The sequence below is a fragment of the Amblyomma americanum genome, chromosome 4, assembly GCF_052857255.1.
Source record: "Amblyomma americanum isolate KBUSLIRL-KWMA chromosome 4, ASM5285725v1, whole genome shotgun sequence".
Classification (NCBI taxonomy): Eukaryota; Metazoa; Arthropoda; class Arachnida; order Ixodida; family Ixodidae; genus Amblyomma; species Amblyomma americanum.
The window spans coordinates 188638068-188663795 of NC_135500.1; the positions used below are offsets into that span (position 1 = coordinate 188638068).

Below are 25728 nucleotides of genomic sequence, written 5' to 3' on the forward strand. Positions count from 1 at the left end.
ACGCTTATGTGTAAGAAGCTGTGAAATCATTTCGAAATCGCAAGCGGTCGTGTTTTGGAATGCGAGTTTCTTGCTTGGAGAAAACAACATCTCCTCACTACGGTGGTGCCAATGTAGCACTCAGGAGAATCCATTTACTAGGACGAGCACCTGAATGTTGTGAACATGGTCACTTTGGCGCAACTCAGCTTCCCAGAGGTAGACGTAGCCAAGTGGCGCCATCTAACATTATTGCTGCCTTGCACTAACATTGTGCCTCCGAGATGGCTGTCGAAAGTGATCGAAGAGTTCACGACACGCTCGCAAGATGACGCTAGAATGTGCCGCACTGCAATGTCCCCGAAATGCTACTCTTAAATATGGTTCTGTTTTCTAACTCGTTTAAAGTACGATTTTTTCACCGCTAAATTTCGTAAAAGAGCAAGCAGCAGCAATCATGGCGTTGGTAGCTTCTTGGTTAAAACGAGTAGTTATGGACGTGTTGTTTCCATAAGAGTACAACCAAGAAAACATCCTGCCTGTTAAAAAAATCACATTGCAGTTGTGCGCACTGCGCCTGAAAGGCAGCCTTTCACCTTGTACTATACATGTAAAGCCTAGCGGTTTTAGAAACCTGTTCTTTGTACTTTTTTTAATGTTAATAAATACATTTTGAGATTGCAGAGCCCATGCAGTCCAGAATTTTACACATTGTTGTTACAAAAATTCGTACTAGCAGTACCCCGCAGCCGACAAAGGTAGAACTTAAACTTCTGACAGCAAACTGAGGACCTCGAAGCGCATTCGTTGTTCCTGCAACGCAGGACAGGGCTTGCGGAGACGTGGTTGGGGAAGTGGTCAAGTACGTCACAATAAATTGGGGAGTTTGTAGGCAACGACATAGAGTTTTGTGATTTCAACACCAACACACGACGAGAACAAGTAGGTGTAGCACTTCTCTCATGGCGTCTCTCTGGCGGTGTGGTGGTTATGCGTTCTTCTAGGGCGTGACAGACCATGAAGGCCCATAACAAGCGGATTATGCACCCAGTGCGGGAAATCTTGTAAAAAAAAAAAAAGTTCAACATAAATTGAGCCCTGATGACTTTGGTTGAGCTAGTTCGTGCAGAAACATAGCTAAAGAAATACAACGGCGCAAGAAAACAGTGTGTTCTCGTCTTTGTTTTCCTGTGCCGTTGTATTCCTTTAGCTCTGACTTTAGCTATGCAGTAGGCGTGGTGAGGCTGCTGCTGATGACGATGATGAGGTATGGCTATACACCGGGTGCGGACTGTAGTCCGAAAATTAAGGCTCGTTTCTTCTTTTCATTCTAAGCCCTTCGCATCATCCTGATTCTCAGCATCATCACAGCGAACAGCAGAAACAGCAGGAGTCGGGTAGCGTTAACTGCAAGGCAAACCTAAATCACATTCATCTCCACATATATCTCTGCCATGCGCCAGCCGCCTAGCCTCGTTCCCAGCAAACTTATTCACCTCATTTTTCCGCCATGCATATCGTTGCTATATATTCGTATATTTCTATCATCATGTCAATAGCGCTAATAAAGCACCAGCTGAATGCTGCACGTGCGGACGGCGATGTGGGCCAACGGAAGCCATTGGTAAATTATTTTCTAAATTCGCCGTCCATTTCTGAGCCCCAGAACTGGAGCGTATTTACGAATGAAGAATGTTTTCCATCAATTGTAGCCTGCGAATCTCAGTCTCTGACCAACGCAAAGAGCGCAAAAATGAGCGCACGTTTCAAGGAAATGGCAGAGAATTCGAAATTTGGCAGCCGACAGTGTTCTTTACGTCCTGTTTGCCTCTCACGAAAATATTGAGAGACCTTCGCCATATCGTGGGGAGCATCCCGCGTGTGATTAGTTCCATCTCGCAATCGCGGTCGTTTGCCAAAACAAAAGTCAGGATATTATCTTCAAGCTCACTCAGTACAGACGTACCAGAACACACGAGTTATCTCGGGGCACTCGAGAGCCTACAACGACAATCGCATCTTCTATCTGCTTTTTGTGCGCCATCGTGCGCCTGTGCTGCCTTGTAGTCCGAACGACGCCCGGCATTTTCTCTCACGGTCTATAATCACAGCATGGGTGCGACAGAGAACCTCGTGCTTCATTTTCAAGTACAGTACCGAGTTGTTGTTTTTTTTCTCTCTTTATTTCGTTCTAGCATATAGGCGAGCTTACCCCATCAATCAGCCCTAGTAATGGCAGAGACAGAATGTGCTAAGATTCTTGCACGAAAAATTGGGTTGCATTTGTCCAGTGTTCTCTATTTCTCCATTTTTTGTCTCTAATATGACCGGAGAGCACGCTGGCGTGGTGCAGTTCCACTCGGACCTCAGATGCATCACCTTGAAATGACGAATAATAATTAATAATTGGTTTTTTGGGGTAAGGAAATGGCGCAGTATCTGTCTCATATATCTTTGGACACCTGAACCGCGCCGTAAGGGAAGGGATAAAGGAGGGAGTGAAAGAAGAAAGGAAGAATAGGTGCTGTAGTGGAGGGCTCAGGAGTAATTTCGACCACCTGGGGATCTTTAACGTGCACTGACATCGCACAGCACAGGGCGCCTTAGCGTTTTTCCTCCATAAAAACGCAGCCGCCTTGAAATGACGAAGGAGCTATAGATCCAGCAAGGCGTCGGGAAATCAAAATCAACTATTGCATACGAAAGGCGCGCTCATTCCTGCGTGCAGCAAGCTGGCATGATCGACCGCGGAGCGACTTGCTCGTGGTTCATGATAGTTACACTGGATCTAAATCCAAATAGTCCAATGAAACCCGCGTTTTGGCGAACAGAACAAGGAAACATGCTATAGGTAGCTGATTCGAACACAGCGTTACAAACAGCCATGTTCCTTTTTTTGACATGTATAATCTGAGCACATTTTTTTTTTGTCTACAGATTTGTGTATTTTTACGCCCGACCTTACCGCGTGCATTGTCGTAGGAGGTTAAGGTTAGAACTTGCGGAATTTACGCGCTTTTTTATGCACGAAGCTAATGCTCGTTTACGGTCATCGTTACGGAACTTTGGTCAAAATTTTCTTTCCGTTCTACATATGGTATATGCACTTTCTAAATAAAGAGCTATTTTATCTTTCCAGTCACAATAAAATTAACATTTTACACATTCTTCGTTAAGCACTTGTTGCTACAAACAGTGTGTAGCTGCGCTTGAAGTCAGTACCCTGAGTATTTTCTACTTTCTATAAGTGTAAATTTTTTCAAGCACTTTTGCCATTTTTTTTAAAGTGCATTACTGATCATGAAAATGCCCAGGTAAAGAAAACAACGAAATGAAAAGCTCTTCTATGCGTGGCATTTTAGGCATTCCTGGCACATCAACAATGTAAATTTCCGTAAATTTGTTATTAACAGAGGGATCGCCTTAACCGGAATGTCTCCTGCGGCTTCACTTGTCTTCTTGTTGCATCTCAACAACAGTGCGTAATAATTAGGGCGACTGCGTAGTAAGCATTCGCAATCTTGATTCGTTGGTTGTCTTACACTTCGAGGAATGCTTAATAGCTTTCGTTCGTTCTTTTCCATTGAGTACAGTTCGATTTGTTTCTAAATTAAGAGCAGATGTTAAACTCGCCCTTCTGCTTTTTTTCTGTCTTGATGGTTCTCCACGAAACTTGCAGCTTTGTTTTGAACAAACTTTCTGTGCCTGTGCGTGTGAATGCACGTCATGAACCTTCAATATGCCTGCAGACCTTCTTCACGGCTTTTGAAAAGCTTAGCTCAATGTTTGTTACTTTGGCATGGCACCAATACTTTACTTTTTTCCGTCTCCCCATTTTATGGAATGTCACCATTATGCGCCTTGCTTTATCCCCCGAGGCTGTAGAAACCCCATGCTTGTTCTTGAACAGTGCCAAATAAACCGCGATTGAAGGAGTAAATGCTGTAGTTTATGGTTCACAAGGTTTAATGTCCTAAAGCGACTCTGGCTATGAGGGACGCCGTAGTGGAGGGCTCCGGATAAATTTGACCACCTGGGGTTGTTAACGTGCAGTGGCATCGCATAGTTGATGAGCCTCTAGCATTTTGCCTCCATCGAAATGCGACCTCCGCAATCGGTATCAATGAAAAATTTATTATTTTTCTTACTCCAGTGCGTTATTTTTTATTACGGTTATTATAATTTATGTGCTTAGTTACCATTCAAGTGCCGTACAAGATTTCTAATTTATTTTGTTAACTTAAATTTATCTCTCATGTGTTTACGACAGAAGTTTCAACTCCATGCATATTAACTTCAAGATAGAAAAGGACTCTTATAGGAATTTACTGGAACGGTCTCTGATGAAGTTACTGAAAGAGTCATTAACGTAGCGACCATTGGCGGCGGATAGTAGTTCTGTGGTCATATTTTCAAAATTAGCCAATATGTTCCTCTCTCCCCATCATCCTTATTTCTTTAATGTGTTCTTGTTGCAGCAAAGTGTTTCGGAGCACTGGATTCGTCTTGCTCTGTCTCTCGTCTTCTGTGCACTCCTATTTGCTTTGATCGAGTCATGGATAAGAAGACCAAGGATTCCTACTGGAAAGAGACTTGCGCCAGGGCCAAAGGGCCTTCCGCTCGTGGGCCACTTGCCATTTGCACGCAAGGTGTTTGATCACAAAGGATGCGTGGAACTGTCGAAAAAATACGGACCGGTGATCAGGTAAGTTATCGTTTCGAAATGTAAGAACTGCATCCTGGGAGAACTCGAGTCGTACCGCGTGCTACAATGTTTGCAAAAAATGTCTGCTTTTTGTTGAAGGAATATTTTGATGCCATTGATATCCCGAAGCATATATTTGTCCAAGCTATGCCATATTTAAGCCAGGTATTTGTATCCAGATAGCTCATTTACTTAGCACGCACTTAATTAAGACGACGGTTATAGCTTTGTTATCCCATTGCATTGTTGGAAAAAAATACGTTTATAAGAGTGAGAGCTTGGGACAGACGCGGAAGTAGCTTGACACCTGCTACGGTTGTTGTTTGGTTTTTATTTTTTTAACGAAAGGCAGAGCTTGAATGCAATACAACAACAAAATTCGTAACAAATTGAACAATTTCTTCTTGGTGATAATTCCTTCACCGCTGCTACAACCATAAGGGTTTAAACCTAAGAATAGGCACTGTGTTGTCCTGCAAACAACAGTGTTCTTAAATCAATTATGGACAAAAATCAAGCACCGCGGTTGGCCAATTGATTAAGCACCTGGCTCACAGGCAATAAATTCGGTGTTCGTTCCCCACTACCGTCAGTTACCGACCGGCTTTTTGATGGGTACAAGCTTTACATTGGTGTACTACTAGGGTTCTCAGGGGTGAAACACTTGAATATATGGGCTTCTTACTCCACGTTATCCACACTAAAAATACCTTTAGTCATGGCACCTCATTTCCAACCGACCTTCATGCTATTGAAATTAAATAATTGATAAGGACAGAACTTGCCGTCCACGATTTTTTCGCAAAACTCGATCATTTCATAAGCACTTTGCATCGAAGAGAACACAAAAAATCACAAAATTTCTCTTATTGGCCTCAGGTAACGAGGGTGGCTTCCGTTGAATGTGGCGAAGATGGTGCAAGGTTTTTTGTGCTCAAAGGTTTAATGAAGGCTGCCTGGTGACCTTTGAAAAGCCGCAATGTGAAGTCGCTTACTTTTGTTTTAACGCGATAGCGTTAGCCGGAGCGGCCGGAGCAAGCGGCCTCTCCGTCAGCCTAAGTGGGCTACATAGGTCACATGACCTTATGGCGTGTAACAACCTGCCCACCGGATTGTGAGCAAACTGACCACCGAGGCAGGAGGCAGTTAAATTAATGATTGGTCACGAGAGGTTGCTCGGGAAAAGCAACCTGAATCGCATAAGCGCACAACTGCACCACTTCACCAGGAGTGGTTTGAGGACTCCCAGGGATCAGTGAATGTAAAGTATAGAATGACCAATTCAGCATATATGGCTATTAGCCCATTAACGCTGTCGCCTCATACGCTTATGGCGAAGCTTAAGTGTCCCGTCCAATTTTTTTTGTTAGAATGATGTAATTCACTAATGTATAATTTTTGTGTCTTCTTATTGCAATTTTCTTTCATTAGGAAACAGTGCAACGACGAAAGACGAAGCGGGTAGACAGGAACGGCGATGTCCTGTGAACAGCGCCGGTCCTGTCTACTCGCTTCGTTCTTTATTCCTAGCGGTTTCTATGTGTAAAATAAATTACCATCTAGCTGAACGTCCATGTTACTACAGTCCTTTATTGCGTATCAAGCGTGAATGCACTGCAGACTTTTCTTATACAACTTGAGGGCTTTCTTAACCCATCGTTTCCTAAAAGTCAATATACAGGCCGTTGGTGTACAAGCCTGACATTTCGAGCTACCTGACATAAAATAGAAAGGTAAAAGAAACAGCGATAAAAATGGTGAAACAATTAACGTTACGCGCACCCAGCACACGCCTTTTTTTTTCGCAGGTTTAAAGTGGGTGTGAAGGATGTTGTCATTCTGAACGATTTTGAATCAATCAAAGAAGTACTGACAAGAAAAGAAATGCTGCACCGATCGCAAAACCTCATTTTCGATCGCCCCGAAGCTAAAGGTAAGGCCTAAATTTAACCTCGCTCCTGCTTGGCTTTGAAGTTATTTATGCATCAACTGACGAAGCACGCCGAAAGTGATAATTCACTTGACGCATTTTGCGTCATGATGTTGTGCATCCTGATTTTGTGCGTGTATGTCAAGCCCACTATGAATATGCTCATAACATTTCATGAGCACTATCATACTGGAGTTTCAATACGTCATAGATCTATGTATTTATGCAACAAGTATGCAAAAAACAAATCAGAGAGTCCCCCTTCTAAGCTGGAAAGGAATAAAAGCGGGCTCGGCATTCAAACCATGGCGACGAAGAGAGGTTTAGAGGGGTTTAACTTCCCAAAGCGACTCAGACTATGAGGGAAGCCGTAGTGAAGGGCTCCGGAACCTTCGACCACTTGAGGTTCTTTAACGTGCACTGACATCGCACAGTACACGGGCCTTTAGAATATCGCCTCCATCGAATTTCGACCGCAGCGTCCGAGATCGAACCCACGTCTTTCGGTTCAGCAGCCGAGAGCCATGGCCACTGAGCCACCGCGGCGGCTTTTAAGTACATTGTCACGGCTGTTAGTTAATAAGTAAACAGTGATACATTTATTATTCACTTAAACTACATTTAGCATACTTATCCAAGGGAATCGAAAAATCATATGACGGGTTGTTGCTGTATAGATCGCGGCTCCCACGACGCAGACGACCTGACAAAGCTCTTTTCGTCCCCAAATTTTTTCCCTTATGTCCGCCCATACCACGCGGAAAGGTATACGTTTGAGTGGGATTCGAAGCCTTGCCTGTTCAGTATACGCATGGCTGTTGTATTGGAAACGGGGCGCACTGAGGCCGTTTGCGCCGACGCGACCTGTGGGAGACAGAGAAGCAAAAAAAAAAGAGAATTGCCAGAGCCTGTCGTCTGGCTCCCAGTCGGCCGCTATCACTGCCGCATACAGGCAGAAGGCTGTTTAAATACGCGCGAAAGAAAAGAATTGGAAAAAAATGGCACGCGTCTCTGCAACCACCGTCGCAAATGCGACGACGCCGGCTACTTAAGCAGCAAATACTCCCAATTCCCCCTCCATCCTTTCAACCGGCGTGCAGGTCGTAGAAGCTTAGGCAAGGCAGGTAAAAGGGTGCAATTATTGCGACATGAGCAACAACAGCTTTGCTACCAGAGAGAGACTCCTTAAAAACTCTGCCGCTTTTTATCGTTTCGTAACGCGCACTCTTTTTTATTTGTAATGCGTTTTTTTTTTGCAACGCTTCAGCACGCATATTTAGTCTCTCTTGTACTTTTTCTTTCCCGCTCTCGCAAGTGATTGTAGTGTCTGCGTTTGTTCTCTTCATGTGTGATACTTTCTGTGTGCCTGGTTGGCTCGTCGCATGCATAAAATGGCCATAAATATGCTTGAACCAAAGCTAGCCTCCTCTCACATTGACCCACCAGGCCGACCTCACCTGAAACGCGTGACACTGTTGGCAATAAAACTGAATTAAAAGCAAATGCTCGCGCCGAGACACCGAACAGACGGGGATTTTAAGTAACCATGTCATACACGCTATGTCGTCGCTACTACCCGTAGATGCTTAAAAGTGACGTGAAGAAAACAGTGCACGGAGGTTTCTTTAGTAGCAACCTTCCTTGTTTTGTGACTTGTGTGTGCATAAAGTAGAAACATTCCACGGCAGCCGTGCATTCCTTCTGTGGAGTAACCTAAGCATAGCACAAATTAGACCGAATTTTTTAAAATACAAAAGCACATCTTGTTCTAAAATTCTTGCAGTGAAATGCACTGTGGTAACAACATTGGACAGTTCTATTAGCGAATAATTTTTTGTCTTAACATTTAATAAATATTTTGTCCAAAAAGCATTGCGGGCGTGATTTGCCGCCAAGAGGAATCTTGCTTATTATCCTGCGCATTCAGTTGAAATAACCAGAAATTCTTAATAGATATCCCAAAGCACAACTTCAATATACGCTGCCGACACACGCTTGAATGATCTTCTTATTAACCCTTATCCGCTTTCTTGCACCCATCTATCTCGTCTATTTATCAAACAGGAATTCTTGCCCTGAACGGAGATGCGTGGCAAGATAACCGCAGATTTTGCCTCCATGTGCTCCGTGACCTTGGCTTTGGGAAAAAGTCAATGGAAGAACACATCAAGGTAACAACGTTCACGACATGAACTTTTGAAATACTATTTAATATTCATTGCCTCGCAGACATAACCATGTAGAGTTCAAACCAACCATGCCACCTCCCTGCACGGTGCGTAGTGACGGATCTACCGCAAAAAGTTTTACTGCCATATCGCATGAAATGTACGACAAACATGTAAAGCAGATAAGAGTGGCTCTTGTCGGGACGTCGTATACTCGTTGCGTTCATTTTGCACCCTTTGGAGCATTGCATACTTACTAGCCAATGAATGTCACCATGCGCTGCAGTTAGAGGCGGGGATGACCAATTACAATCAGGCCCGAATAAAAATCGGGAAAGGTCGGATCACAAAATGAGCTCAGTTATGAGCACACAGTTTCTGCAACAAGAGGCCATGACCAATCACTTCAGGCTAAAGTTTCTCTTAAAAGAGAAAATTTTGCAGTCCGCAGGTGACAACAAATGCCATCAACCATTTTTATTTTAGGACGAAGCGGAGTACCTGGCAGACATAATATCCGAACTACGTGGATCTCCAGTGGATGTAAAGACGTACCTGGTACCGAGCATATCTAATAACATCACAGCATTGGTATTCGGCAGCCGTTACCCCTTTGATGACCACCGGCGCAAGTTCTTAGACCAAAGGCTCGGGCAGGTGCTTAAGCTCCTTGGAGCAGGAAACCTCTTAACGTTCACCCCTGGATGGCTTTCTGCACTTGTCGGCGTTCTTCCTTTCACAACCATCAAGGCAGTGCAGAATGTATTTGGAGAGGTGCTGGAGTATATCTCGTAAGTGCTTTCATGTTTTTATTTTGTATAGGTAATAGTAATGCGAAAAAGGGCGGAACAACACAAAGTGGGAAGGTTTCAGTTTTAGTTCGAGACTCGGCTTAAGAGCGCAATGTGATAGCGGTATGTTCTGGATCCATTGTGCACTGATGAAGGTTGATGCAGACGACGACATCCAAAGCAGAGGGCTAGAGAATGGCACTTAAACACGCGGGATCTTCGGCTACAGTGATGACGTAGTAGCCTAAGGCATTGGCCAGTGAAGGTCATCTGTTCGCGCCACCGTGGGTTCGAAACACGAAGTGTTTTGCATAGTTGGACATAAATCCTGCTGGCAGGTTGTCCACGACACGGCAGGCAGGTTGCCAACCATGGCAGGTGCGCCACCTACCACAGGCTTCGGAAAGACAAGTAACAGCGAAATATGAGACTGGGAGTTTTACTGCTAGTGCATTAAAAGTCTACAAGAGCAGCAATAGGAAGAGCACCGTTTAGTATGCGTTTCGCACTGATCTGACTCGCCTTTCATGTTTCGTGGACACGGGAAACTAAATAGATGCACATATAGGAGAGAGAGAGAGAAACAACTTTATTGCCAAAGAATTGTAGATTGGGGGCAAGAGACCAGTACACCACGGATATCCTTTGAAAGGGCGGACGTGTACCACCGGCAGAAAAAAGGTCGTAATACTACGCAGCGCGAATCTTGTGTACCAACGCACAAAGTAACGTAACGAACTAGTATCCCAAGCCGAGCGCATTTTTCCCGACCTAGCACCCCTTTTAGCTGCTTACTAGCTCAAAAAGAAAATATTGTGAAATAAGGCTTCTGGTTAACGTCCCGAAGCGTCACATAGAAAATGAGGGACGACATATTCGAGGTCTCCATAATAATGTAGACCGCGTGGGCTGGAATCGCATAGCGCACGGGTATTTTTGTGTTTCCCTCCATCAAAATACGCCCGCCACAGCAGCCCAACGCCACTGAGCCACTGCAGCGGGTTCACAAGAGAAAATAAAAGAAGCAAAGGTGCCGAGCTGAATGAAACAATTATTCGCTCGCCGGTACTACACACTGTATAAAAGTAATAAGGACCGCACATATACAGACTAGAGAGCATGGGAATGGAGAGCGGACGCAAAAAAGAGAGGAAGACAAAAGCTTTGGTTTATGGGTTTATGGGGGTTTAGCGTCCCAAAGCGACCCAGGCTATGAGGGATGCCATAGTGAAGGGCTCCGGAAATTTCGACCGACTGGGGTTTTTTAACGTGCACTGACGTGCACAGTACACGGGCTCTATAATTTCTCCTCCATCGAACTTCGACCGCAGCGGCCGGAATCGAACACGCGTATTTCGGGTCAGCAGCCGAGCGCGATAACCACCCAGCCACCGCGGCAGGGGAAGACAAAAGGCTGGGAGGTTGACCAGAAGGGCGTTCGGCTAGCTTCCCTGCATTTGCGTAAAAAGGGAAGAGCCACAAAAGTGCGTAGTTCACCTGATATCGCTCATTGAAGCCTGCCGGCGTCGCATAAGGCTGATCATCATCATCATCAGCCTGACTACACCCATTGCACGGCAGAGGCCTCTCCCATGTCTCTCCATTTAACCCTGTCCTTTGCCAGCTGCGCCCACCCTATGCCTGCAAATTTCCTAATTTCATCCACCCACCTAACCTTCTGCCACCCCGTGCTACGCCTGCCTTCTCTTGGAATCAACTCCGTTACCCTTAAGGACTACGGAGTTGATTCCAACACCGCACACACGAGGTCACCGCACTATTGAAAAGTGGGAATCGCAGAAGACAAGAAGAAAACTAGACACCACAAGCACTTTTTCTTGTCCTTGTAAGGCCTTGTGTCACCTGGTTTTCTTCTTGTTGCTCTTTTCTCTTAGGCTGTCCATATTACAACCTACGCACAAACGAGATCAATAATAATAATAATTGTTTTTTTGGGGGGAAAGGAAATGGCGCAGTATCTGTCTCATATATCGTTGGACACCTGAACCGCGCCGTAAGGGAAGGGTAAAGGAGGGAGTGAAAGAAGAAAGGAAGAGAGAGGTGTCGTAATGGAGGGCTCCGGAATAATTTCGACCACCTGGGGATCTTTAACGTGCACTGACATCGCACAGCACACCGGCGCCTTAGCGTTATTCCTCCATAAAAACGCAGCCGCCGCGGTCAACGAGATGACCGCACTATTGAAAAGTGGGAATCGCAGAAGACAAGAAGAAAACTAGACAGCACAAGCACCTCTTCTTGTCCTTGTAAGACCTTGTGGCATCTGGTTTTCTTCTTGTTGCTCTTTTCTTTTAGGCTGCCCATATTCAATATATACTACAACCAACAACACCAACTTTCTGTTCTCGACACCACATGAAAGTTTTAGCCTCCGCAAGCTACCCAACACTCAGTCGTCGGAGTGCGATGCCTTAAAAATGTACTAGAAATGGTATGCAAGGACACAGTGGTTCCACTGAAGATATGGTGCACAAAGGAAATGCTAGTTACATGAGGCCGATAGCATAAAGCTCAAGCCAGAAACTATTGTTGTCTCAACAGTAGTATGTTTACATCATCCCTAAGGCACTTCTCTGTTTGCAGGAGTGGCTTCATCAAGTATAGAAGCATATGATTCATCCTAAGCAGCAATCGCATAGCATTAAACTCTTGAACTCCTATGATATACTCATGTACACGTCTTTAAAGAGGACCTATAATAGCGGTGTTGCTTTTTCAAAAATATTACTGCATTCACCACAATTCAAACAAAAGACAAAACCTCCAGCTTTTTAAAATTAAATTGTTTTCATCATCGTCAACTTCTGACTATTTGCAGAAAACAGTCACATCACGTTTTCTTTGCATTGCATAGGGCGCCTGCAGAAAGCTGGCGCTATAGTTGCTCAAAGTTTGACTCCGGCGTGCATCAGCAGCCAAGCAAGCACTATAAAGATGCGTATGGAGGATTTTTAAAAACGGTCTGTAAAACTAACCGGAGGTTCCGATCAGTAGGATTAACACGAAATGCTTCAAGCTACAAGCAGTAAACTATACTGTTTCCCGCAATACCTCCTTTCTTGGAATTCGATGGCTGAAAAAACTCAGCTGTTGACTTTTTTCTTTTTCAGCCAGCAAGTCAAAGAACATGAAGAGACGCTAGAAGAAAGCGTGAACCGTGATTTCATCGATGCATTTATCAAGAAAATGAGAGAAACCAAGGATAATCCCCATTCCAGCTACCAGAGTAAGCTTTACTGATGTTTGCCGATGGCAACAAGTACATGAATGGAGAATTCAGTGAGAAGCTGCACTTCGTAGCACATTCGTAACCTCATAATGCAGCGTTTCCAAACGTATTATCCTCACTGCGTTAACACACCGGCTATGCGTAACACAAACACACAGCAATGTTTAAATGCCATAAGTGTGTGTCATAAAGAAAAGCGCACCGTGCTTTCATGCTTGCTTGTATTTTAAGAATGGGATTCATGTATAAGCCAATGTGAAATTTGCACCTTCACTTGGCTTTTTCATCTTCAGTACGTAAAAGCGCTGCTGTCTTCGCACCTATGTTACCGTCGTCATATTATGCCAGTCGCACGCTTTTGCGGCAACTGTACGACAGTCTGGGCTCGGCGTATCTCTCAGTATTAATAGCTTTCGTTCTCAAGTGCGTCATTCGTTTTAAAATAGCCGCGTGTTCAATACGCCGGCTCTGTAGATTGCTAAATTCGCATCAGAATTGTGCAATGATACGCAAAGCTGCGGACATCATTGCCAGATGCTGCGCCACAAAGTTAACGCAGCGGCTATGCGTAACACAAACACACAGCAATGTTTAAATGCCATAAGTGGGTTGTTTTTTACACATTAAAGCTTTACAGATTTCATAATCTTGAGGCGTCATTAGAATAATAATTAGTGGTTATTTTTGCAGTAATTCTAAAACACATGAGGGTGTTGCTGATTGTGACAAGAATTATGTTGAAATACTTATGTGGAAATAGTAGTTTCCAGCAGCGAAAGTGCCAGTCTTACTTCACGTTTCTACAGTCTACATTAACTACTACAGTGAGAGGTCACGGCTAATCTGTTCTGTGCCTTAGCTGCCTTAGCTGCACTTCTGCCTTAGCTGGAGGAATTCCGTCCAAATAAAAGTTCATTTGTAATGCCTGCTTGTCCTGGATTCTTTTTGAAAATGCATACGTTTAAAATATTTACGATATTCCAAGATGGAAGCTCGAATGGAGTTCTATAAACAAATTTTAATACACATAAAAAAATTTGTGATGCTTTCTGCTCACCGAATATTGATGTACGGAGCGATGACTGAAGCTTTTTGTCTCGTACATATAACGGGGGTAAATAGTGCATACCATAGAGAGTAAGATAAAAAAAATGTGTCATTCATTTCATGACAACTTTTAAAAACAAAATTTTCACAAATTTGTGCATGAATCCGAACATACATCTTTAAACATATTTCTTGTCGCAGCTAACACCATGTTACAGTGTTCACGAATTAATACAAGAATAACTCTTAATTATCGGAGTAGTTCTGTCCAAACAAGACGTGTCAATACGTACGCTTTAGTCGCAACTTCTGGCAATGAGGTCTCTAATTTTGGGTATCTCTAGCGTGATAGCTGTAACGAGAATTAACTTGGAAGATATAGCTTCTGACTGCATGTAAATACCTGCGAATGTTGGGTTTTAAAAGATGACAGGAACTAGATGGTCTTCTTCATTATGTTAACCTATGTTGAATGGTATTCTAATGTTCAAGTCGACGCTTTCTGATGTGCTCTAACTATTCTGGCTCATCTTCACAAAAAAGATGACACGGCATATACATGAACAGCAAAATATATCGAAACTGAATACACTTCAATGAGGTTACGTAAACTTGGAGCCCATTAATCGCACCTATTGCGATTAATACATAGTGCGTTAGGATTAATACGTTACGTAGCATAGCACTCTCGCTTCTGCAGATTACCATAAACGCTTAGTTTCAGGGAACAAAGTTTACTGAATGGTTCAATGGTATATCCGCTTTCGAGCTAAGCCAAAGGGGTTGTGATTGGATATAACAGTCTCGTATTAAAAAGCATGCAAATTTCACAAAATATTCGATGTCAATAACTGACGCTACGGAAAACATCATAAGAGCTGGAATAGTTTCACTGACATTCGCAACATACCAGTTTTCTTCGCTGTGTTTTTCCGACCAATTAAGTGCGCTGTAGTGGTTTGAAATTACACTAGTTTAGAGTCGATCTTAATCGTATTGTTAACAAGAATAACAGCGCCGTCATTTTCTTTTGTTGTATCGAAGTTGCAGTCAATACTAACGAAGACAAATGCAAGCCACCTCATCAAAAGCTGTTTTATAATAGCAAGAACCATATACGTATGCGGCTGTCAGTCGTGTATAATGTGACAAGGCTACTTTTTCAGTGTGCAATCATTGATGTCATATCGGTCCCCGTAACCCTTGGGTGTCTTTGCGCAGTGAAAAATTTGATAGGCAACGTAGGGAATTTCTTCGGAGCTGGATCCAACACGGTTCAGATGACAATACACTGGCACCTGCTCAACTGCGCCGACAAGCCGTACACTGTGCAACGGAGCATCCAGAAGGAGGTTGACGACGTGATTGGCCGGGAACGGCAGCCCCGCTGGGAAGACAACAAAAAGATGCCCTACACCATGGCCACCATTTGGGAGATGTACCGATGGCGCACAGTGGCCCCGCTCAGCATTCCAAGAGAGTAAGGGAAAGAGCTGCTTTACTTCCGGTATACATTGCGCACCTGGTGTACGCTCTGCACCGAGAAGGAAATCTTCGAAGGAAAGCCGTCTGGTTGGGGTTGAAGTATAAAAGTTAAGGAACGCTGATACCAAATCACTATTTATTAGCAGCCGCTCAAGAAGCGGTTGTGTGAATCCCGAAACTTATGGCTGCTAGGAAATGTAGGGTAGTGTCAGATAGATACGAGCGGGTAAGCGCGCAGGTCTCTGTATACTCAGGCTACCCGTAACCAGCCGCACGATATTTTCAGATACATGGCATACTCTTAACCGGAATTTTAAGTAAGTGACCAGGCTGGTGCGCTTATCTGCGTTGCACATTTTTCAGCGACAGCATACACCATGTGATTTTTCACTCCCATTTATTTCACTACAGAAAAATGTCAGGGTAAGGGACTGATGCATGTATGTGCTGATGATATCATCAGTGTGGTCAATTAGAGTCCAGTACAGGCCGTGTGCCGTAACTCAATGTCCTGGGTGCGCGTGTGTAACTTATCACTTCTTTAAGTAAAAATCAGAGCCGCCAATCACAGCATTGAGGTCTTTCAAGCTCACTTTCCTCTGAACAGGTATGAGTGATACACGTCCTGAACAATGGCACAAAACAGCTTTTTGTAGTGAAATGCTTGAAACACGTACAGTGCAAACTAAAGTGAGACCTTCGTTTTGTTTTCTATAATGAGATGTGGTCGCGGTTCATGCGGGGAGCCATGTAAAGAGTTCATCATACACAGCGTGTGCGGTTCAGCAGTGTTTCTAAACGCTCGAAGACTTGATCTTGTTCGAGGCAATAATGACTGCGTTGAATGGATAAAATATTTTTTCATGCTATACTAGGTTTCTCATCGCAATTTCATCCATGCATTGCCTTTCGCCCTGACTAGGCGAATAATCTTTCTTTTTTTCTTCCTTATACTTTTTCATTTTTTTCTCAGGATCAGCATTTGTCCATATAACTAGATTCCATGTTATTGCTGAAGCAGGCTGCGTGTTTTATTCGTGCTGATGAACTAGCTGGAATTTCATAGTACGCGTGGCTTTCTTTCTGTCTTTTCAGAGCGGCTGCGGACAGTGCGTACAATGACTACTTCATTCCGAAAGGAACCATTGTGATGCCCAACCTGTGGGCTGTTCACATGGATCCGCGCCACTGGAAGAATCCAGAAGACTTTAACCCACACCGGTTTTTGAACAAGGACGGTTCTGGCCTAAATATCAAACCGGATCAGCTGATTCCGTTCTCGATCGGTGCGTCTAAAAAGAGTTTTCTGGACAGCCTCTCAAATTATTGCTGCTTACAATCCTCCTCTGCTCGTGTAGCTAAAGAGTACGCTAATTACAAGCTAGATGAACGACGACGAGAGCCCAAAGCGAGATTCAAAGTGGGAACTTCTTTTTTTTAAACACAAGGGTTGTTTATGGGCCGAAATCTTCAAAATATGCACAAGGTACGGCAAACAGCAGAAATGTTGAAATCATCTTCTCCTTCTGCGGTCCTTTTTTAGGCTCACTCCTAGGCAACGGCAGTCTACGCAAGCAACCTATTTTGCTTATAACAGCACTCATTGCTACATTTCGTTCCCAATTCAAGTTTATACCTTAATATCAGCAGCACAACATCCTTTATGTGCACGACCGAGAGACTGAGCAAAACTGCTCCTTGTGTGCCACGTTCAGTACTATGGATTCTCGGCGAATACTGGTACTCTGACTAGCTAAGAAGTGCACTGTTGCCTGCCACTAACATAGGTGACGTCAAACACAGCGACGTCTGCATGAATGCTTTGTTCCCAGTCTACCTCCTTTACATTCTTCTCACTTCTCCGCCCCCTCTTTTTTGACATTTTTCTTTCAATTGTCGTTTTATTGTTCACAATGCCTATAATGCGATCGCGTCAAAGACACCGGGTACGGCACAACAGCCGTCCCTACATACATGGCATCGCCTGCAAAACGGAAAGAACCATTTGCGACTTTTTTATCACAATTAATATCGAGACTGCTTAGACATACATTACTCTTACGCTAGCTCGCCAAGAATTCCTTACTTTAGAGATACACTTAGATTGTGTTTATTTAATATTCACACTACGATGCTTACGTTAGTTATAGTTCTGTTTACCCTTGATCATTTTGTTCAAGTATTAACTGTGAACTCATGTTCTAGCTAATTCAGCTTGAAATCTCACAAGTGAAGTCTCTAAACAAAGCTTCGTCAATGATTTGATACAGGGAGAAGAATGTGTCCCGGAGAGACCCTGGCCACGGTCGAGATCTTCCTGTATCTCACAACGCTGCTTCAAAAGTTTACAGTACTGCCTCCGTATGGCGCCAGTATCGACTTGGAGCCCACTTCTCTCGCGTTCAACATAGCTGCGCCACAAAAACTGCTCTTTCTACGCCGCCAGTAGAAGCGGTGTCACGTGGCTCGAACATGTCCTCTTGTGCGATGAGCTTGCGTCTCTCTTCTTTATTGTAAAACCATGATAAAAATAAAGTTTGGATGTGTCCTAGCGCCGTAGTCATGGCAGATCTTGCTTACGCGCACATAACAAGAATTAAGCACTATAAAAACCCATGATATGTAATGCAGTGGAACATTTTATTCTTGCTACCCGAGTGTTTCAAATGCCATCGAACCGAACGTCTGTCGACACGACTGACAATCTTTCGCTGCTGTACAAAGTTTTTCAGCGGTATCGGGTTCAGCTGTCATTCGAGTCAACGGAACCTTGTGGATATATTCGAAATTTGCCATGCCTTCGGAAAGGGAGCACAGACCACACCGATGAATAGCAGTTGCCATGATATCGCCCCGCCCACAAACGCGCTGCGCAATTGCTTCGGCTCTGTGGATGGGAAATTGATTTCGGTATCTGGTGCTCACTTTTTCTGCTGTGTGTCCGAATGCGTTGGAATTAAAGGCCGCTTGTTAGTATCTGTGTGGCAAGGGTACTGCTTGTGATACTCTCTACAGAAGTATATAAAAGGTAAAAGCCACTACTGAATTCACTGAATCGAACTGCAAAGTTCGGCGAAGTAATATAACTGTGTTTGTGAAATTACGGTGCAAACTTACACCACCGCGATCATCGACGGGCTTTGTTGTTGTTCACTATGTGGCTTAGTGCTTCTCTTTATCCAATGAAAGATTTCTCAGCCGTTCGGCCATCCGCCTTCAATCGTATCCCGTTACCGCTGCGCTCACCTGCCGAGGCAAGAAGTCCTAAGACTATTGCAATTAAAACGTAATTTCGTCATTCGCATGTCGCTGCGTCAATTCCCCCCAACGTTAAGTACTAATTTGCTATCTAAAGTACTGAAGAAAAAACGCGAAACGACCCTGTGCTGGCCAAGGATGGATATAAGAATCGGGAGCGAGCGTAGAGGGGGTCACCACCGCCCCACAACTACCTCCTCAAACTCCACTGCGTTTTTGGTCAGGCAGTTTTGTACATCGACAAAGCACAAAACTTCCCTCCAAATAAACTTTACCTCTGTGTAATACGAGCAGCGCTGTTGCACGCATCAACTCAGCTGCAAGTTTCTTTGTTTCAAACAGTAACACTCTTGAAAATTCAGTTCCCTTTTTCTGTAATTGATTGCTGGTAATCAGTTACTTTTCTTCAAAAATCAAGCTACAAGGAACAGTGCAGCTTTGAGAACCTCAACCTGACAGCAAAATCTGGTGCAAGTAGTGATGCTTCCTTCATAGCAGAGCCTTCATAGCAGAGAAGCCCAGCCTGCGATCGTGTCCGGAACACAACTGAGTCGTAATCGTCTTCTACGGCAGTTATCGTCCCGAGAAATATTACATGACCGCTTTGTATGGAAGCCCCTGTGGCACCCCAGAATCCACCACGACTTATCTCCAACTGCACAGTACTCAAAGGCTTCCACACAAAGCAGAGCAACAAATAAGCGTTGTACTTCATGAGAATTAGGACACTAGCATCGAAACAATGCATAACTACGAACATGGGTGCAAGGTATTAATACCTTATAATACCGCCCTTCACTTCAACGCATACATTCAGAGAGCGTTCAGTGCGCATGGTGATCTCTTCACGAGCAAATCTGGGAAATTAGCAACAACACAATAGACAAAGACCTGTTCTTCAAGTCTAACGTTTAACAATGTATCAAGCAAGCCGCAGTAGATCATTTTAGTCTGACTAAATGTGAGTTATAGCAATAAACGTTGTAAAGAAAATAAAACAATAGGAATTGCATCATGAATGACGCACGTGCCATGTCTGGCGCGGCCGTTCGTGGTGGTGGTGGTGGTAGTGGTTTTATTAAAAATAATAGTAAAAAGGAAGGAAAAGATTTTTGCTAGCCCCGGCATCTGCCATCGATACTAAAGCACCTGAGCTGGGTCGTCCTGCTTGTCTAGATTAAGATACGCTCCTTGTTTGCCGCACCCCCCTTCGGCTATAAAAGCATTGTACGTTCAGCAATAAACGGCTTTTGATCGCAAGCCATCATGACTGATACATGGTGTGAGGAGTGCTGCCAGCTCACGTCGGGCGCCTACCGTCTAAAGATAAGACTGAAGCGACCGAGACACGATGGTGCAACTGATCCGGTAACTTGAGCCAGTCGCTGGCGGCCAGTAGCTTAAGCGTCGCAAGTAATGACCAGCTCGAAGCAGAGGTACTCGCAGATTGAAGAGGAAACGATGGGAGTAGCGTTCGGCTGTGAAAATTTCATCACTTCGTATACGGACGTAAGACTTATCGAGATAGACAACCGTCCACTAATTGGTGTTGCAACAAAAGGAATCAGTGATATACCACCCAGGCTTCAACGCTTTTTCTTGAGGCGAGTGGCTTATGATTTTGAACTTCAGTGTGTGCCATGGAAGAGATCCTTTCTCGAAGACATGCTCTCAACGGCTCCAAGGGCAGAGACTAAGGGCTACATGGACGGCACGGAATATGTTGAAGTCCACGCGCTTACAGTCATGTCAACCTTGGTAAGTGCAAAAACGCTGGGCCGTCACGCTGAAGCAACGACAAATGATCCGGACTTGCAGTCGGTGATGCGCTACATCAATGGTCAGGGTGACATTGTGGGCATAATGAAGCCATTCGCGTCCGAGCTGTCATTGATAAGAGGAATTTTACTTAAAGGCAGCAAAGTTGTAGTCCCGAATTCAATGAGAAAGGAAGTTCTTGAACGCATTCATGAGGGACACATAGGCTTGAACAAGTGCCAAGCAAGAGCCAAAGGCCTAGTGTTCTGGCCGGGGTGGAACTCTGTTATATAAAAAAAACTATTGCAGAGCTGCGCAGTTTGTTGAAAACATTCTTACAAACAGCAAAGCGAGCCCGTTATGATCAGACCTACACCGGCCCATGCATGCTACCGCATAGGCGTCTACATTTTTTTTTCAGCACGAAGGGAGCTCGTACCTGTCGTTTTTTGAAGCCTATTGGAACTTCCCGGAAGTGGAGAAGCTGACTCATACAACATCCAGTGTAGTAATTGAGAAGTTGAGCGCCATCATTTCAAGACACAGCATTCCAATGGAAGTCCACACGAACAAAGGGCCTCAGTTTTCGTGTTATGAATTTTCTCTACTTTGCATCCAGGTGGGACTTAAACCCCTTAACGTCGAGCCCAGAGTTCCAGCGGTCGAATGGACTCGCCGAGAAGGGGTTCAGATTGTGAAAGAATCCTGAAGAAAACGGAAGAGACAAAAGGAAGACTTTAGGCTCGGGTCGCTAAGCTACAGATCCACTCCGCTCGAAGCTGGCCGCTCGCCTGGTGAACCCTTGCAGGGCAGAAGGCTTCGCACTCTGCTCCTAGACTTCAGGAAGCAGCCAAGCATACCGGTATTCGAACGAGCCCCGGCAGACTCTCAGGAGAGAATGCTACCACCTCTCAAAACCGCTGGTGTCGCGAGGGTAAAGAAAAAGACATGGAATCGCCGAGCTCAAGTTACCGGAGGGGTTGCCCCGAGGTCTGATCAAGTAGTGATCGAGGACAACAGAGCGCTACGTCGCAACAGACAGCATCTGCTTCCAACTGGTAGCTACTCCAGCAAGAAGCCGCCGAATGCGACGACCCGGAGAGCGAACGAGCGAGTGAAACACTGCAACCCACGGCACACGCTGCAACTGGAGAGTCGTCTGTGAGCTCCGGGAACATTCTGCGGGCGCTGCCGCCCGTGACTACGACTGGACCGCCTGTGAGCTCAACGGCTCCGCAGGCTCTTCCATTGCGCCGATCTATCAGAGATAGGAGACCACCTCAGCCCCTAATGTACGACCGCAATTTCAATCAACTACTTTGCATCTATTATCAACAGGAGGCAAGATACATCAGGAATGACGCACGTGTCATGCCTGGCGTGACCGCTCGTCGTGCTTGTCTAGATAAGATACGCGCTTTGTTTGCCACACCCCCCTTCGGCTATAAAAGCATTGTACATTCAACAATAAACGGCTTTTATTCGCTGGCCATCTCGACGGATACGGGAATGGATTACTTTTTGTAATTGTTGAATTACTTTTCTGGAGCTGTAACAAACCATCTAATCAGTTACGTTTCATGTGAATTGTAATCGGTTGCTTATTTTTTGTAACCTGCACAAGACTGACGCACACAGCACCCTGTTGTGTGAAACATCCGAAACTAAAAAAAAAACGATTAATTTCACATAGCCGCGCTTTAGGGTACAATGATGCGCCATTCCTGGTCGATTTATTCAGACACCACTCGTATATCTGGCTGTGCTAGACAAATCTTTTATTATTCCTTTTCTGAGCATTTGTAGCTCCACCTTTTCTACTGAAATTCTTGCAATCGCTTCCAGACAACTAGATTAGTGCGCGCTCTCAAGTAGCCTTGGCGCCAGTGCTCACAGTGGTTACGCCAGAACGTTGTCTATAACAAATCGAAGGCTTGTATCGCGTGCGTAGTTAGTATCTGTTGCTCAGGCAGCCGACCTCGCCGCTTCAGCGGACGCGATTGCGGCGATGCGCCATCTTCCCTTTTAATCTTCCCTCTCGCATCTGTTTCATTTATCCTCTGAGCGCGGCAGTGGTTGTAGTGATTGCGAATCCTCTTCACCCTTCCTTCAGTCGCAATAAGAACGATAACGCCCCGGTTTCGCAATCAGCTCTGCGAACAAGAGCACCGAAGGCTAGAGACAAGGCCCATGCCATCTGCCTTTGGCGAGTGCTCTGAGTAGTAGGGCAGCTGTCCTAACTACTGCGGCGAGGCGTCATGGAGTCCGCTGCATCCGTCGCGCCACTCCTTCAGGTAAAAAGTACTTTTCCCTTCACTATGAAAATTTAAAATTGTTTCTTGAAGAAATGAAAGGGGCAGTAACTTTATCACTTCTCGGTGGACACCTCAAGAATCGTTAAGGCACGGGACGAAGTTGGAAGAGAAAGATCTTTTACGTGCGCTAGCATCGTACAACACAAGGGGGGCCGTCTACTTTGCCGCGCGTCAAGACGAGATGCTCGCAGGTATACGTGCGAGTCGCCTTAGTGCTCTTCAGTGTTGAACTGTGGCTACAGACTTCAGACTAGAATGTTTGTTCGCTGCAACAGTTTCTAAATTTGCGAATGAATGCCAGCGCTTCCTCAACACTAGCGTCTTTTATTTCACGGAGTTGGTCCTCTCGTTCAAGCGAGAGAAGACTTCCTTAAATTGCTAACCAAACCCATCAGGCAAAGCAAACAATCAAGACCGGCAAAGAGGAGAGTTATCCAGCAGAAATCATATTTCAAGTCGGTCCATCAAAACCCCACCCACTCGCCTCTGTTAGCTTTTTCATAAACCTCTACTTGCCTCCGCGGTGGCTCCGTGGTTATGACGCTCGGCTGCAGACCCGAAGAACTCTGATTCGATCCCTTGTGCGGCAGTCGAATTTTGATGTAGGCGGAATTCTAGGGGCACGCGTACTGTGTGATGTGAGTGTACGTTTAAGAACCCCAGGTGGTCTTAATCTCCGAAGCGCTTCACTACGGCGTCCCTCATAGCGTGAGTTGCTTTGAGACGTTAAACCTCATTAACCTAAGCTTTTTCATAGCACGTTTGTGTAAGTGTTGGGAAAGGAATAGCAGAGCTAGGGGCGGGACTGGTTTCCAGTTGCGGACCTATCAGTCGTAGACGTTCTCGTGTGCGTCGAGTTTTCATGCCGTCTCCCGTTTTGACGATCGCTGACCGAGGTTCGTTAGCTAGCCTGAGGAAGATAGCTGGAGACCAGGTTCGGTTGATTGTGTTATACACGGTGACCTGGTGTCGCAGGAGGCAAGTACCTGCTGCCGCGGTTGTAGTGCGTCCTTTGGCGCTGGCGTACCTCGCGAAGCCGGCCGTGGACCACGTTGCTGGGTATCGCTTGTAGTTCCAGGTGGCTTGTAGGCACCGACAGAGGAGTCCGAGTTTGGCGTCCCGTCAGCCTCGGCACAGCGGACTGCAGCACATCATCAGGCGGAGTATCACGCCATTCAATCAAACCCATTTTAAATGCAGCCATTTTAAGGGGGCACTTTTTTATAAGCTTCTGGGCTTCCTGCACCGCTCTTTCCGTCATGCCGTTAGACCGCGGGTGGTAGGGGCTTGACGTCACGTGGGCAGCACCAAGGCTGTTCAGGAAATCCTTAAACTCATGGCTCTTAAAAGGCGGTCCATCATCACTGCACAACTTCACAGGCAAGCCACGAACAGAAAAGATTTCAGAACACCAAGTGATCAGCGAGGTTGCTGTGGCGGTGCGAAGTTCCCGAATTTCCATAAGAAACGAGTTAAAGTCGACGATGAGGGCAAATTCGTGACCTTCGCAAAAGAACAAGTCAATGCCGACAACTTGCAGGGTAGAGTGGGAACGTCGGGATTGAAGAGGATCATTTTGACGTTTTCGGGGCTGATTCTTCAGGCACACCTTGCAGCCTTTGCAGAACTGCTCAATGTCACTTGCCATGTTCAGCCATAACATCACGTTCCTAACCCTCGTTTTCATTATGTCCGCTCCAGCGTGTGCCGCGTGAAGGAGGCGGATCATGTATCTTTTTTAATCGGGTATGATTGCCTTGTTGCTGAGAACCACTAGGCCATCCTGAGCGTGTATCTCGTCTCGGTACACCCAGTAGGTCCGAAGTTGTTCTGGGACTTCGAGCTCATAAAGAGGCCACGCTGTCTCTGCATATTCTCGCATTTTTGTCAGGTTGCTGTCGTCACCCATTGCTGCAAGTGGGCCTTTCAAGCAGTGCGCCGATGCTGAAACGCAATCAAGAACATTGACTTGAAATTGCTCGTGTTCTTCCATGCATGTTTTACTGGGAAAGCGAGGCAAAGCATCTGCGAGGAACAGTTCTTTGCCAGGTTTATACGTCACGATGATGGAGTAACGCCGCAATGTCAGTCGCATGCGTAGCAAGCGTAGCGGCCACTGGTGCAGGGTTTCACAGAATATGGCCTACACTGCTACTGCATGCTGTCCAAATGCATAATCATGAAATTTGGTGCAGCCGTGCGCTATCGCGAGAGCATCCTTTTCTATCTGAGCATATCTCTGCCGGGCATCTGTGAGTGACCGCGACGAAAACACAATGGGGTGCGCGTCTTGCATCAGAACGGCATCTACCCCGAACTGACTTGCGTCAACTGATTACGTAACTGCTTTCTATGGGTCAAAATAACGGAGGATCGGGGCTGTTATCTGAACCTTGCGCAACGTTTCGAAGCTTTCTTGCTGCTTTTCTGTCCATACCCATGCGATTTCTTTGCGCAGCAAAAACCAAAGAGCGGCGGTCACTACAGACATGTTAGGGATGAAACATTGCACAAAGATTATTGTGCCCCGAAAAACTTGCAGTGCTCTTTACTATTCCTTGGTGCTGGCATTTCGAGAATATCTTGTACGCGTTGTGGATTCACTCGCAGGCCGTCTGCAGTGAGCACGTGTCCCAGGTAGCGTACCTCAGTCTGGAAAAATGAACATTTCTTCAAGTTAAGTTTCAGGTCATGATCGCGACAGTGTGTTAAAAGAAGCTGCAAGTGGTAGGCGTGCTCTTGTCGACGTTGTTCATGTCCTCTTCCTTGTCGAATTTGAAAGTGTTATAAGTTTTCCTGCCGTCTTCTCCAATCGTCACAAGTAACGTCGCTGCTTGCTCTTCTTTAGGCAGCTTACTTAACTGGGAGGCCGTGGGAAATAGCATAAAATCACTTTTCCATGTTTTCCAAGCAGTCCATGCGTCCCCCGAGGTATCCAATGGTTTCGGAGCCGAGAGCAGCATCCGGGGCAGACGTAGTGAATGGGCACCACTGCCCCCATGTGCACGGCCGCGCATCGGGTGATGAACACCGTTTATTCCC

General features: G+C 45.3%; 2 protein-coding genes and 1 pseudogene across 2 annotated transcripts in view; 2 read left to right on the forward strand and 1 right to left on the reverse strand.

Annotated features, from left to right (window-relative positions):
* Positions 1 to 4391: 4391 nt before the first annotated feature.
* On the forward strand, positions 4392 to 17908 carry LOC144128850 (cytochrome P450 2C28-like). The gene is made up of 8 exons (XM_077662613.1): positions 4392 to 4684; positions 6493 to 6617; positions 8679 to 8785; positions 9269 to 9573; positions 12705 to 12820; positions 15092 to 15350; positions 16451 to 16641; positions 17626 to 17908. Exons 1-8 carry the CDS (start codon positions 4407 to 4409, stop codon positions 17802 to 17804), a joined length of 1560 nt encoding a protein of 519 aa, XP_077518739.1. The 5' UTR covers positions 4392 to 4406; the 3' UTR covers positions 17805 to 17908.
* A 4600-nt stretch (positions 17909 to 22508) lies between these two features.
* The window catches only part of LOC144129934 (uncharacterized), a 38366-nt gene continuing 35146 nt past the window's right edge, over positions 22509 to 25728 (forward strand). Inside the window, exon 1 of the mRNA XM_077663990.1 lies at positions 22509 to 22665. Within this exon, the coding sequence (XP_077520116.1) occupies positions 22630 to 22665 (36 nt within the window). The 5' untranslated portion in view covers positions 22509 to 22629. The remainder of the gene's footprint in view (positions 22666 to 25728) is intronic.
* On the reverse strand, positions 23428 to 24595 carry LOC144127699 (uncharacterized; annotated as a pseudogene).